The sequence below is a fragment of the Piliocolobus tephrosceles genome, chromosome 18, assembly GCF_002776525.5.
Source record: "Piliocolobus tephrosceles isolate RC106 chromosome 18, ASM277652v3, whole genome shotgun sequence".
In the NCBI taxonomy this organism is placed as follows: Eukaryota; Metazoa; Chordata; class Mammalia; order Primates; family Cercopithecidae; genus Piliocolobus; species Piliocolobus tephrosceles.
Genome location: NC_045451.1, coordinates 72,085,575 through 72,101,206, shown reverse-complemented (window position 1 = coordinate 72,101,206; position 15,632 = coordinate 72,085,575). Strand labels below are relative to the sequence as shown.

The 15,632-nt window shown below is 39.8% G+C and overlaps 1 protein-coding gene across 2 annotated transcripts in view; it reads right to left on the bottom strand.

Moving 5' to 3' along the window:
- Positions 1 to 15,632, bottom strand: part of PIEZO2 (piezo type mechanosensitive ion channel component 2) — a 460,236-nt gene that overhangs the window by 233,105 nt on the left and 211,499 nt on the right. For both annotated transcript variants that reach the window (XM_023228479.2, XM_026456028.1), the window contains exon 4: positions 3,775 to 3,817. In XM_023228479.2, coding sequence (XP_023084247.1) covers positions 3,775 to 3,817 — 43 coding nt within the window. The remainder of the gene's footprint in view (positions 1 to 3,774; positions 3,818 to 15,632) is intronic.

The window sequence follows — 15,632 nt, the reverse complement described above, 5'->3', positions numbered from 1 at the left end:
GAAGAAGAAGAAGAAGAAGAAGAAGAAGAAGAAGAAGAAGAAGAAGAGGAAGAGGAAGAGGAAGAGGAAGAGGAAGAGGAAGAGGAAGAGGAAGAAGAAGTATTTGTCTCAAGCATCATGTTGAGATGAAAGCACCGTGAGACTGCAGCCTACCAATGACACACCCCATGGAGGTGAGCTGCCCCACAGAGTCGTCTGTTCTCATCAGATTTTGCAGGAGTGAGAAAGAAACATTTGTTGTATTAAGCCACCAAGAATTTGGGCCATTTTAGCTCTAAAGCTTGTTAGTTTCAAAGCCACCCTCACTGATTACATATGATTAGCATAGGCAGGGTGTCCATGAATTTACAAAGCCAGGACCCCTGGCATCACCCTATCTTAGACTATTAAATGACTGTGATTTGGAAATACTTAGAATCATAAGCTTAGAAAATCTGCACAGAAAGGTGAGCTGATCGAAACCAAAATATGTTAGGCACAGATTCTTTTTTTCTATAGTAAAAAAAATTTTGAGTCTGCTTTTGTCATGTAGATATCAATAATGCAGCACTAGGAGCGGGAGGTGACTGAGAATATACACCAACCTACATTACAACATTTTTCTATATTACAACACACTTCCGTAATGAAGTCCTACAATAAACTAAGAGCTCCACAGAGGGAAAACGTGATTGTTTGCAAGGTGAAAATGACATATTATCATGAGTACAGCCGCAGAAACTGTGACGATGTGTATTTATCATGAGACAATGCATATAATCCCACAGCTTCCAGAGAGATGACTGAACAACATCTCAGGGGAGGTCCACCACTATCCCATCTAGTGTTACTGCGAGGAGGGTAGGCAGGGCAGGTCCGCTAGGTCTTCCTTTCAGTTACATAATGTACAACAGAAACTGTCTTTGCTTTTTTTATTCTTGGAGAAAAAGCTTTGCAGCTTTAGCTGACTCAGTTACTTCTTTTCCTTTAGATGTGATCGCTTTAAAATAATCTGCTGGCAACCAGGTTGACGGATGAACTTCAAAGAAGGACTTAGTGATGAAAGGATCAATAGCTTTTACGATTGCTCTAAAGAACCAGACAGCTGTATTTAAATATAATTGGAATTTCCCGTTCAGAGAAAGAACAGGTTAAACTTGAGAAGAAAAAAGACAAGTGATATATAACAGTACTGCTGACACTTAGTCTTCACAACTGTAAATATACAAGAACTTCAAAGATCACTATCTGTCCTATATTTTAAGGCGCTTGTTGCAATGCACAGGATACTGTCGGCCATTAAATGAGAAAACACGAGATGACACGGGAAAACACAGGATGACAAGCTAAGACATCTAAAAACCAGAATGGTCACCAAAGACCCTCAATGGACCCAAACTGTAAGTACTGAAAAGTAATGCCTGAAACTATAGGCTCAAAAATAAACATACACAAGAATTCCATGTGGTGTGGTGTTAAAAGCTCAGTCTTTGGAACCAGGCAAACGTGGAACTGTGCGGGTGGCTGCGTGGCTGACTGTAGGGGTAGCCTGTGTAATTTCTTCAGGAGTTTTTATCTGCCAGGCGATGACCAAAGTCTACAGTGGAGGTCAACAAAGGACAGCAGCCAAATCCTGCCTGCTGCCTGTTGCTGTAAATGAAATTTTAGTGAAATACTGCTACACCCACTGTCTGTGGCTGCTGGGAGGAAAGGCTGAGAAACAGGGGATGAGCTTGGCCCATCTAACTGCAGGAAACACGAAAACTGTAGCATGATGGGTCTGTGTTAAAAGCACGAGAAGTCAACATATATATGTTCCCAAAGGCTGAACATGAAATAATCTGAATTTACAAGAAATAGGGGATTAGAATAACAAACAATATTGCAAACAGACAAATCCAGAAAGTAATATTCTGTAAGACAACTGATCTGGTTTCTTCAGAAGTCAATGATGTGAAGAAAAATGAAAGGACGCTGGAGGAGCTTGGGGGTCACTGATCTAAATAAAGGAGCCTAAGAGATGTGATAATGAGATGGAATGCCTGGGTTTCCATAGCATGCTGGTGCCACCAATACAAGTGACATTTTTGAGATGATCAGGAAATGTAGATATTGACTGGGTATTAAATAATGCTAACGACTTATTTGTATTAGGTATGATGATGGCACTAGGATTCTGGAAGAAGTGGCCCATTTGCTTCAGAGATGCATGCTGACCTCTGCAGGGATGAAATGACATAGTATCTGAGATCTTCTTTAAAATGTTTCAGCCAAAAAAAATAACGTAAGCATGGCAAAGACTTATTGGAGCTGGGGAGTGGATAGGTGACCTTTTTCTGCTATTATCTCTATTTTTGTGTATGTTTGAGATGTTTCATAATATGAAAGAAGGATCCAGGGAAAGATGCTTTGGAAAAAGATTTCACGTGGAACTGAAGCTGTGCAAGACTTTCCATTCTTTAAATTGGCCTGTGGGATCTGACCATCCCAAATCAACTTCCCCCAATACCTTAAGAATTATGAGCACTTACTGAGATAGTAAACAGCGATGGTGCTGATGTGACTGGAAGTGTAGGTAGAGAAATAAATCATCCTTGAATCAAGTAACAAATGGCAAAGAAAGTGCTACCACAGTGGGTCTGGTGATGCGCTATTCTCTATTGCTACAGGAGAAATAATGCATTTTCGAGTATTTTATTATTTCCTTTATATGCTTTAAGTGCTCTGTCAGCTTGATCAATACAGAGAAAAACACATTTTCACTATCATAAAAAGAACTAGTCAAAACCTACTGTGAGAATAAAATAAAATTAAAAGGACTTTTTTCTTTTAATAGCTATATTTCCATTGAAAGTTTGAGATAAGATGCTAAATGCCACTGGCAGAAAGCTGTGCAAAATGCTGCCATTCATTCCAAGGCAGGTGGTTTAGAAATTGCATTGACCAGCCGGGCACAGTGGCTCACGCCTGTAATCCCAGCACTTTGGGAGGCCAGGGTGGGCAGATCACCTGAGGTCAGGAGTGCAAGACCAGCCTGGCCAACGTAGTGAAACCCCGTCTCTACTAAAAATACAAAAATCAGCCAGATATGGTGGTGGGCGCCTGAGATCCCAGCTACTTGGGAGGCTGAGGCAAGAGAATCACTTGAACCCGGGAGGCAGAGGTTGCAGTGAGCTGAGATCATGCCAGTGCACTCCAACCTGGGCGACAGAGAAAGATCCTGTCTCAAAAAAATTTTAAAAAAAGAAAAAAAGAAAAAGAAAAGAAAAGAAACTGCATTGACTGATGTGATAATGAGTCTATTTTCATTTCTTTTGGGGAGATGCTGGTGTAGAGATACTTTTAGCTAAGAAAAATATCATCTTAGACTTTCACTTAAGGCTAAAAAGATCTAACAATTTTAATAATTGGGAAGACATCAACACAAATATAAACTTTTCTGTTCTAAAACTGTAGGATTGATTATGACATATGAGATGATGAAGGTAGGGGAGAATCAACCATTTCCTGGGATTCTCTAATTCCGTAACTTACCTTGTGTACTGTTTTACAGTTCAAGAGGCGCTTTCCCATCCACTGCGCCATTCCATCTTTATTTCCACTCTGTGTGAAGCAAGGCTTTATAAAGTAATGCTCTACAAAGACACTGAGGCTCGGAGGGGCAAAATGATGACTTGATCAACGTCATACAGTTACCAAAGGGTGGTGACAGGACTATTGATTTATAATCAATAAATTACTAGAAGAAATTGGGACAAGAGTAACTAAAATGGAGACATGCTAACCCTTGCTTACCTTTCAAAGCCGATCTGCCGGAATGTCTTTTCCCATGTTGAGCCTGTAATGGAAGGGAGAAAGATAATCAGTGCACATCAAGGACTCAGATAGTTTTGTCTGGCTTTTCCACACACGCTAGATATTTGGTTTTATGTTTAGGTAGGATGACTGGTTTTTCTTCAAATGCATTACTCCCCACCTCCAGTCCCAGATGGCCTTTGTAGAGTACAGAAAATTTAATAAAAAGTCTGCATTTACAGAAGTTGAGTCCACATAGGGATTTAAGTGCATATAACCTGCAATGTGGCCGGCCGCAATGGCTAACGTCTGTAACCCCAGCACTCTGGGAGGCCGACACAGGCAGATCACCTGAGGTCAGGAGTTCGAGACCAGCCTGGCCAACATGGCAAAACCCTGTCTCGACTAAAAATACAAAAATTAGCCGGGCATGGTCGTGGGCGCCTGTAATCCCAGCTACTCGGGAGACGGAGGCAGGAGAATCGCTTGAACCTGGAGGCAGAGTTTGCAGTGAGTCAAGATCGTGCCATTACACTCCAGCCTGGGCGACGAGCAAAACTCCATCTTGAAAAAACAAAACAATAAAATCTGCTTGTGACAGAACTCTCTATGCTAACCTCTCTGGTAAAGCATTAGGCCACTCCAACAATTCTCTAAAAATCTAAGCGTGTCCTGCTCAGAAAAACATGGTGGAACTCTCCTGTTCAACATAATTACACAGCTGTACATTCTAAAATTCAACTTGCAATTGTGTGGAGCAATCTGGAAAGCCAGGGCACACTGTGAAGTTCCAACACATCACCCACCATGCCTTTATCTCACCAGTGTTGAAGCACAGAATTCACATTTTCTTTTTTTTTTTTTTTTAAGCTAAACATGTTAAATCAGAAGAACACAAAAACGCTATTTCAACTGATACAAATAAAGAACAGTATATCCAAATCCATAAGAGAAGGACAGCTGGGCATAAAAAAGACATTATACAATTTTTCTATGTAATAATTCTTCCCTACGTCACAAGCATATAATAATTTTCTGAGTACATGATATAAGGAAAAGTGCTCATTTTTAGGAAAAACTGTTTTAATAAAAATTCTACATTTACCAAAATTAAGGATTTGTGCTAACCCGTAGCATTTTTTTACATTTTCCTGATGCTTAGTCAATAATAAACATATTTTGACTTCAGTAACTATTGCAGGTAAATACCCACTGAGCCCTAAATTCATAAATTGTGTTGTGCCCTAGCTGCTTGATAATCACAGCAGATAGTTAATGATAATTTCTGCCTTTCTGTTAGAGTTACTTCTGTAAACAGGAAATGGTGGGTTCAGCAGTGAGTTCCCAGCTAAAAGGCAGCTGAAAAGCTACCTGGCTTCTTTTCCTAAAGTCAAAATAAACTCGTACGGAGCTTAGGTTTATTTCTTGAGAACTCTGCCTCAAAGCCTTCATCTTCGGAGGGCCACTCAGTGTCTCCTAGACATTAGGCTTCCTCAAGAGGAGCAGGAGGCCCCAGGGCCCATTCTCTGGCTTTCTCTAAGGACTGAACTAGTCCCAGGAGACCATGATCATGGGCTTTGGCCAGAGGACCTGGGTTCATACTAGTTGGTCATAATGGAGTGTTTTAAATAATTTTCATAAATAATACAGGACTAAATTTCAGATGTGGATTAGATACGCACACACAATTTAAATCAGATTGAGGCTTATAGTCTTAGATGAAGTCACTCTTCTCCGGCTGACTTCCAGTATGTTTTGCTGAGTAGGAGTAAAAAAAACAACACAGACTTTCAGCTATAACCAGTCCAGGAATTTCTCCTGGTCCCCGGCCCAGGCGAGTGGGTCCCACGTGAGTCCTGTGAGTCACATGCAAAACAATTAAGAATCCCTTTCTCAGGAATTCTTTTAAAAAATATTGTTTTTTTAATTGACACATAATAATTGCACATATTTATGGGAACGGTGTGATATTTTGATACATGTGTACGATGTGTAATTCTCAGACAATTATTCTGCCCCTGAAATCCTAGCAATTAAGAGACTGGCAGAGAATACATAACCCGTGGAAGCCACAATGTGTTCAAGGCCAATGGCAACTACCTGCCTGGACTACGAGGTGGGAGAGATGAGTCTCCTACCAAAGTGAGAACCAGATGGCCAAGCGAAGGCCAAGTGTGGAAGGTCCCCGCAGCGAGGGAAGGATCGGACGGTGAGGAGGTTGAGAGGCTGCTCGTCTTGACTTCTCTTGCTTCATGGAAGAAACAAAGCACCTTTTACATTTTTCTGCATTTCCATTGTTTTCTCAGATATTTTCAGTATTATTCCTATTTTTTTTTTTTAGTAGGTTCAATTTTTTTCTTAATAGGTTCAATTTATTATTCAGGTAAATTTAATTTTTTTTTTTTTGAGACAGAGTCTTGCTCTGTTGCCCAGGCTGGAGTGCAGTGACCGGTTCTCAGCTCACTGCAAGCTCCGCCTCCCGGGTTTACGCCATTCTCCTGCCTCAGCCTCCCGAGTAGCTGGGACTACAGGCGCCCGCCACCTCGCCCGGCTAGTTTTTTGTATTTTTTAGTAGAGACGGGGTTTCACCATGTTAGCCAGGATGGTCTTGACCTGTGATCAGGTCCTCGTGATCTTGTGACCTCATGATCTGCCCGTCTTGGCCTCGCAAAGTGCTGGGATTACAGGCTTGAGCCACCACGCCCAGCCTAGCTAAATTTAATTTAAATGATTTTGCTATACCACATTGTCAGGCTTTTTTAACAGGGAATTTTAATTTAAAAATAAGCCCCACCTTCCTATTTCTGAGAAATGTAACCATATTCAAACAGGCAGGACAAGTCAAAAGGTTTCGGTGCAAGCCACTGTACTCCTGAGAATAAACATCAGGCCACCCAACCAGGCACAACAGCAGTGGCAGAATGCTTTCTTTCTATTCATCAGACATCAACTTAATTAATAATTTTAGTATCTGACACACCACAAGCTCATCATTTTTTTGCTATTGATATTTTCCTAACCATCTTAACATGCTAGGTATGAGATTAGATATATTAAAATATGGTTTCTGCCCTCAAACTCCACATACCCTAGAGGTTTGGATTTTTATGTCTTTTGTGAACACTTAGTCATGATGAAACAAGAAACACACAATAAATGGAACAGACATGTCCAGATCCTTTGGCACCAAGAATATTTCTGGCAGCCCATTATTCAGTTGCTGGGGAATTCTTTTAAAGCCATTAACCATACTTCACATGGTAAGGTAATATTCACTTTCGCCAGAGCAGTCCGACACGGGGAAAGAAGGAGAGAAAACAAAAGCAGCTGGCAGACTTCCTTGATTCAACACTTTGAAAATGAGATTTATAATATAGAGAAGTTGAAAACATGTTATATTTTTTCAGGAAAACCGAAACAGCAACAATAATTAAAAGGAAAATATACAGCATGGAGAATGGATGCCCAGTCATCTCTCAGTATCACAGGGAATTAATTCCAGGACCCCTGTGGACCCCAAAATCTGCAAGTGTTCACATCCCTGATATAAAACAGTGTAGAATTTGCATATAACTTTGCATCCCTTCATACTTCATCTGTAGATTAATTATACCTAGTAATATATATGCTATGTAAATAGTTGTTATATTGTACTGTTTTTACATTTCTATTGTTTTTATTGTTGCATTTTTTCAACTATGCTTTTTCAAATAATTTTGATCAGAGGTCAGTTGAATGTGTGGGTGCAGAACCCACAGATACGGAGTGCCAACTGAAGTACCTGGAAGGGACTTTTTCCTTTCAAATCTTAGATGAAGTCGTTAGAAATACTGAATTGGGATTCTTCACTTTCAAAAACTGTCCTTTGTAGATCCAGTGTCCAGTCAACAGAATTGAAACGCAGAGTGGAGGAAGGCAGAGTCCAGAGACAGTGAACAAACCTTGGACTAAATGGCACATTCAGCCGCAGAGCAAGTCCCAGTGTCTACCACGTGTGTCCAGGGTGACAAACCAGCCTTTAAGCGCCTTCCAGATAGCATGTTTCCTCCTCAGTAAGTAAACCAGCCATTGCTCCTTTATAAATGAACCCAGCTCTGCCTGTCCATTCTCCTTTCGCCCTCCCCCTTCCACCCTATCTATCAACCTCTGTGGCTTCCATCTTCCCTCCTCTCTGACAACGTTGCTGCACCACGATTAGCATCAAGATGGAACCTCTGCCAGTTTCTCCACCTATCTGGTAGGAAGCTCTCTCTCCTCAGCTGCCGGAAAGCCAGGCGCACTCATGACCAAGTTTGCTGCTACATGCAACGGCCCGTGTGTAAGAGGGAAGAAAGGGTCGTGTGTGCAGAGGGGAGCAGGGATGGAGAGAGGAGGGTGACTCCTCGTGGCGTCCCCATCTGCCTCCGTGCCCTCCAGCAGGACGCCCTCGCCTTCCCTCACCTCCCAGTTACAGGCAAGAAAAAATAACCTGTGTCACCTATTCTCATTTTAAGTCGGGGCTGTGATACCTGTATCTCAAAGAGCACTCAATATAAACAATGAAAATAAGAACAGCTCCTTGAGCACCCAAATTTTAGGTGGTAAGGAAAGCATGTTTAACAATTTCCAGCCATCTTTAGTCCTATTTTAAATCAAGAGTGGCATTTCCCCCAAATTAACACAGCAATAAACAGTTGACACTTATTAATCCCTTACCAAGTAGGTGCTAACTTCCTATATACTAGCTAACTTAAGTTTCTCAAATACTCTGTGAAATTAGTACTATTATTACATCCCCTTTTCAGGTGAGGAAACCAAGGGTTAGAGATTAGGAACCCCAGGGCCAATGTTCTTATTTACTCATTGGATTGGATTGTCTTGGGGACTGTGTTCTAGTCTTCCCTTCCTTCTCCATATTCCTGTTTTTATTCTCCTCCCTATCAGGTGTCTCCCGCCTCCTGCCATCTGGTTATAATAATAATAATAAAAAAACCACTTTTTTTATTCCACAAAGCTTTAGTGTCTGATGATGAATTCTAGAAGCCTGTGAATGTCTATAGAAGTTCTGTCATCAAACCTCCTTGCACACGACCTTCCATCCAGGCCCTGAGAATTCTCCTGTGTTAATTCTGCTTAACACTCCGCAAGCACAGGGAGAGTTCATTCTGTACAAATACACATAGACAAAAGTGAATACACATTCACCAATACACTCTCCACAGCTGATGGAACAAGGGCAATTATTTTTTATTTCCTCTAATTTTTCTGTAATAGTGGTTTAAAACCACAGGGCTTTGCTCGTTACTTGAAATCAGACATCTGAATTCCATAACAGCTCTGCCTTTGGTCATCTTTACTTCCTTAGACAAGTTACTCTTTGGTCTTTCTCTTCCCTTAATAGAACACAAAAGGGCTTTTAATGGGCTCCTTTCATTTTGCAGTTTTACATTTTCATGAACGTCATCACTGGAAAAGCAGACATCTCTGTCTTCATATTGTCAATTCATCATTCACTTGCTCATCATGTGTCTTCATTGATTACTTTTACCAATCATTCTTTCAACGGATTCATTGCTCAGTTTTTACTACAGAAAAAAGTAACTTCGTTTTCCCTCTAGGTTACCTAATGTGGTGGTAAAACTGGTGGTCAAAGGAGGTACAGTTTTCATCCAACTCAACAGTTCTTCGTGAAGCATGTCTGAGCCACTGAGAGCCACCTGAACGTGGACCTGCCCCTCTGCTTTTTCAAAATAATCAGCAGAAAAGGATTAATAATTCATGGAAGTGGTGGTTTTTTGCCAGCATATTCCTATAAAAAGGGAAATATTTTCACATACTGTAGGGGCTGCCAGGCAGCTGAACATATGGCCTGGCACGGAAACTGGTGATGAAACTAAAACATCAGGAAATTGTATCACTCATAACTTTTCTGCCAGAAGCTTCATTTACATTACTTTTAACTCTTAAGAGGAAAAGATTTTCATATCTAATCAAAGGAGCCAAGAGTTTTTGCCATGCATTGAACATTGAACATTATGTGAAATTCTAAGAGAAAAATAGATTTTTCTTCTCAATTAACCAATAGTGACATTTTACTTAGCCAGAATTAAGATGCTCTTCTGTTGAAATTTAGCTGAAATCTGCTTAACCCCAGAAATGACTGCTCTAATGGATGATATGTACCCGAGGAACACAATTTTCTCAGCAAATGAGTAATTTCAGCCTTTTAGGTTAAATGGTGAGACCTGTAAAATTTTCCAAGTCCTATTTCCCACATGAGATTTATCATTGATAGATTAAAAGTAATTGTAGGGATAGAAGTAAGACTAAAGATTATTTATCATCCCTTAATTAATAGTTTTCATATTTAATGACATATTATTTTTTAAAATATCATTTTCACATCTATCTAATACTCTCGCAATGTCTATTTTCCCCTGATATGATCATAAATATCTATATGGCACAACCTTAAGTACATGACAATTGCTGTTGTTTATATTTTGCTTTTAATCCCATGTATCCTTTGTCAGTTTTCATAATGTCTTAATATTTTACCATCTTATGATGACTGGGTGATCTCTTCATAAAAGACAAAAGTCAGAATTCATCAGTCTCACTATCAACATATGTTTAATAGTGTGCTTTACAAAATAAATAGCTTTATATTTTTCCTTATTTGTAAAATAACATAATGATTTACAAAACAGGAAAATACTAAAAATCTTTTATTTTTGCATAGACACCCCCACAAAGACCAGCACATATAAAATACGACCAGTCTATTTTAAATCCTGCTTTAATTACATATTAATATATAATTAACTCAGTGTCTGTAAATATAGCCATGTAATCACTTTACTGCTTATATAGTGTTCCATAAATTAACAAAATTTAATTTCTGATTAACGTGTAAATTTATATCTACATTTTCGCTATTATACATAACAATGCAATGAGCAACTTTACCTTCATCTTTTAACATTCATTCAGTTATTCCTTTAGGGCAAATTCATAGGAGTGTAATTATACATATATGTAAAATTTTGATTAACACTATGAAAATTCTAACCCTCAAATTTATTCAAATATATGTGCTTAATTGAATTTTTTTTTCACTGAATTGAGTTTTTTATAAATCTTTTTTATCTTTTACAAAACATTTTATTTTAACTCACATTTTTATAATTAGTAATAAAATAAATTTTCTTAGGTTTGTCAGCAATTTTAACATTTTTGTGTATGTTGTGTGAATTGTCTCTTTGTCCCCATTGTCTGTGTAGTAGATGTCTATCTTTAATCTTTTAATCCCAAATACGACATATCTGCAGCTAATACGTTTGCCCTTGAGGTTCAAAATTTCTTATATTAACTTCTCAGAATAGAACTGATGAATGTTTATCATTATTAATTTCTACCATTTTTGCTTTTGAATGTTTCAATTTTCTTTTGTTGTCCCAGTAAGTGCAAACAAATATTACATTAGGTTTTTTGTCCCTTAGGAATTTTTTAAAATCCAAATATCTCAACTCAAGAAGGTACTGAGTGAGCTCAACACGTGTTATGCCCTCATTTTGGGTTGGCCAGTCAGGCTGAAAAGACCTTGCCACACGTACTCACTCTTTGTAGAGACTAGGGCAGGTCTGCTCACAAACACGCAGGCTTCAACACTCTCATCGATGCATGGAGGGCGCTGCAGCACCTCAACATGGTTTCTTTCCAAAACTTGCTCTCATATTACTCTCAAATGAAACATGAATCCTAAATCATTAACTCCATCATCAAATAATGAATTTTCCAAGATAATTCTTGACTACAAGATTTCTGGTTTAAGATTGGTTCTGATTCACAGTCTATAATGCTTCCTCTACCAACTTCCCACAAAGTAGCTATAGACACACTGGAAAGTAGACACACACACACAGAGTACGTTGAGCTACTAGTAAAAATCCCTTTAAGAACCTTAAAAATAGAATCGTAAAGGAATTTTCACTAGTAGGTCAATTTAACTGAATTGCAAAACTCAAATTGTAGTGTTGTATGCGTATGTCTCCCATGGAAACCAAGCAAACACGCCAGCCTTAAAGAAGATACAAGTATGTTTCATTCTTTTCCCACAGTGTTCCCCTAATTCAGAAACACAAGATTTGCACTAAATAGAAACTGGGCAACTGTGTCCTTCCTGAATAGAAGCCTCCTTGAGAAAGCCAGACTCTTGCTCTTACCATCATCATAATCACGCCACCTTCCCCTGACTTCTATCAGATCTTTCTACATCTCGTCCCACTCTCAGAAACAAAGGGGCAATTGGGCAGTAAGAGAGTGTGTGCGTAGCGTGCGTGTTGGGAATCACAGAAAGAAAGTAGGAAGCCAACCCCCACAGCCCAGCGGCTTTTAGGAGACACAGCACTCGTCAGTAGAAAGTTATCAGAAGAGTTAGGGACTGAAAATTCCTGGCAATTATCCAACATGAACACCGGAAATAGCCTAAATATGCAGTAATTATAAAATGTTTATATATGCTATTTAAATATGGTGGGTAGTATGTGACATTAAAATTAGATTTTTGATAAAATGTGATGAGAAAGCTCAGACACACAGCCTTCATGCAATTTTGTTGAAAATACAGTGAACATGCTGTTACAACTCATCCATACCCAGGTTTCCATGACTTCAAACTTTGTGTTCGTTTTCTGCTACGTCCGTAAGAGTATTTAGAGACACAAGATGGCTAATCATAGAATCCGGGGGAAATTAGCAATATTTAAAGAGCAGATCAAGAAAGAGGAACTACTTAAGACAACAAAAGGAGGTATAAGAATGTGCAGGCCAGGCACGGTGGCTCACGCCTGAAATCCCAGCGGTCTGGGAGGCTGAGGCAGGCAGAGCACCTGAGGTCAGGAGTTTGAGACCAGCCTGGCCAACGTGGTGAAACGCTGTCTCTACTAAAAATACAAAAATTAGCCAGGCATGGTGGCGGGTGCCTGTAATCCTAGCTGTTGGGGAGGTCAAGGCAGGAGAATCGCTTGAACCTGGGAAGCAGAGGTTGCAGTGAGTCAAGATCCTGCCATTGGACTCCAGCCTGGGCAACAAGAGCAAAACTCCATCTCAAAAACAAACAAACAATGTGCATGGAGGAGTTTTAAGAGCGAGCGAGTCAAATCTAGGAGAGGCCAGCTTTGATTAGAGGTGATCATTCATCATAGGCCTTTTGGAGAAGATTGGTGATGTGTATCCACAAAGTTTCAGTGGAACTGTGGAAAAGATAAGTGTGATGGAGTAGTGAGTTGTGAACTAAATGGAAGGTAGAGAGGGGGAGACAATGAGGACAGACTCTCTTTTAAAAGGCCAGAAGAAACAGAAATGGAAAGGGATGAGAATGCAGGTGGGAGATGAGCCAGACAAACTGGAAGATGAGGTGAGGCCAAAGGACAAGGTGGCTCTTTAGCACAAGACCCACGGGAGTCCTTATAAACTAAAGGGTAGGAACCAGGGGCTGAGTAGAGGTTGACAACACAGAGGGAAGGACATTCCAAGATTTCTTAGTAGCTGAGTGAGGAGAAGACCCTTAGCACAGGTAGAGGAACATGGCATGAACAGACAGAGGAGTCTGAGAGCAGAGGAAACAGAGAAGACGACTGTCCCGGGACCAGATGTGCAGCAGGCGATGGGCAGACAGGCGGGGGGTTCAGGCAGGACTCATAAGCTGTGAGTGCATGGAGGGGCAAGCTGGCTGACTGCGTATTTGCGTAAATGCAGTTATTACAAAATCCATACACAGATTTTACTTTTCAAAGAACTATAACACACAGAACACCAAAACTACACAAAATAAAGCCATCTGTTTTAGACAATTTAGAAGATACTTAAGCATATGGCCATGTTCTTCATTATGAAGAATAGACCTTTATTGTATAAGTCTGAAATTCTGAGCTGCCTTTGAATGGGCTCCATGATATGCCCTGAAAGCTACTTTAAAAATAAACCTCTAATACACATTTGCTTATTTGTCTTCTGTTTCTTTCTCATAAAAGTGGACTACAGAAGACAATTCCAGTAACCATAATTTGAGTGATTTGAAAGCTAGATGAATAGGAGTTTCCTGCACCGTCTCATAACATTACATTTGCCCAGAAAACTGCTTAAACTTGACTTCAGACTGTTACTACACTCTGCTTCTATAATGGATCAGTTCTCTGGTGTATGTGAAATTCTAAGACGCTTGCATAAGATTTCATCCTATTCATTCTTATATGAACTTCATGATATGATGAGATAAAAATGTAATCAGATAAAAATCTCCAGGCAAATTACTTCCTAAGTGACAAATCACTAGAAAGTGAGAATTGTTATAATTCCAAGTCTTATAACTTGGAAGCACCTTCAGGGATGTGCTTTCAGGAACAAACAAAGGTGGATCTACTGTGGTCCAGTGTAAGCAGAGGAAAGACCTGTGTCTGAGCCAGAAGCCACGTTAGAGAGTCTCCCTAAGGGCAGCCTGGCAGTCTTGACCCTTAAACGCCACAACATCTTTGTAAGTTAACATTTGCTTCATGTGTACTTATTTTCTAGGCCTCAAATATAAAATGATTCAGTAGCTTCAATGACACTCAGCTTTCTCTCCTCAGAGTAGCTTGCTATTGCACATACTTTGAGTAAATTGCACCCATGATGCTCATCTCCCTCTGTCAGTTTTCTCTCAAAACCATAAATGAAGTACCGGTGCCTGCAATTTCAGCAGGGCAGATGGCAACGATTCAACTCTTGCAGCAAAATTAATTTGGCCTTGAATCCCCACTTCCCTCCCTGCCATGGGTCAGATATCACATTGGGACACGTGGTGTAGGTCTATGAGTCAGTCAAGGCATCTCTAAAATGAAGGTCAACACAGTCTTCCCAGAACCGCAATGAGGATATGTAATCAAAGCATCTGAGCAGTCTCTGGCACAAAGTAGGTGGTAGATAAATGGTAGCCACCACTAACTGAAGGTTCTCAGCCAGTGAACAATGCTGGCAGGCAGGCTTGGCTCAGGAGTCTGAGGGCACCTATGGTCCAAAGCCACCACAGCCCAATCCCTGCTCTCCACTCCATCCCAACACACACATCCAACCCTTGCAACACACACACTCTGAAGCAAAGGTATGAGTTAAAACGAACATAAATATGCTTTAGTGTTGCTTCTCTTTTTAATTTGGCACACCATTATGTTTTGCGGTTGTTTCAGTTTATCCATGTTGTATTATCTACTTTTGCTTTAAGTGTCTGTTTGCCAAAACTCCCCTAAAATTATCTTAGGGAAAAGGCATAGAATGTGTATTAAGGTCAAATCCATAAGTAAGTCATTCATTTGAACTTAAATCCTTCATAAAGAGCTTACCAAGCTTATAAAAATATTCAGATCGGTGGTGTTTATGAGGCTGTCCCTTAAAAATACACATGAGAACATAAATGCAATGTCGGGAATTCTGTCATTTGTGCAGAAGTTAAAAGAGGTCCTATGTTGTGGCCCCACACATGTGCTAAGGACACAAGAGGACTGGGAAAATTAGCACATGCAAAGTTGACCAACAAGGTGTCTTAAGAAACAACTGCATTTTTGCCCAATAAAAATTTCTCTTTTGAGAGAAATAAGAGCAAAATAGGGTAATTTCATTTTTCTTATTTGCCATGATTTATATAATACTGGCAAACATTTCAATGGAGCATTCTCCGTTTCCATAGGCGGAGGATTTTTTCTTTTATATTCCTTGGGGCATCTTATAAGGCATTACAATCACTTTGTATGGCTTGTGGCTTTCTTTACACTAACTACAAACTCCACCTTGCCAGAAGTGTGTGCCAAATAGTAATGTTCACTTGTCAAAATTAAATAAAGAAA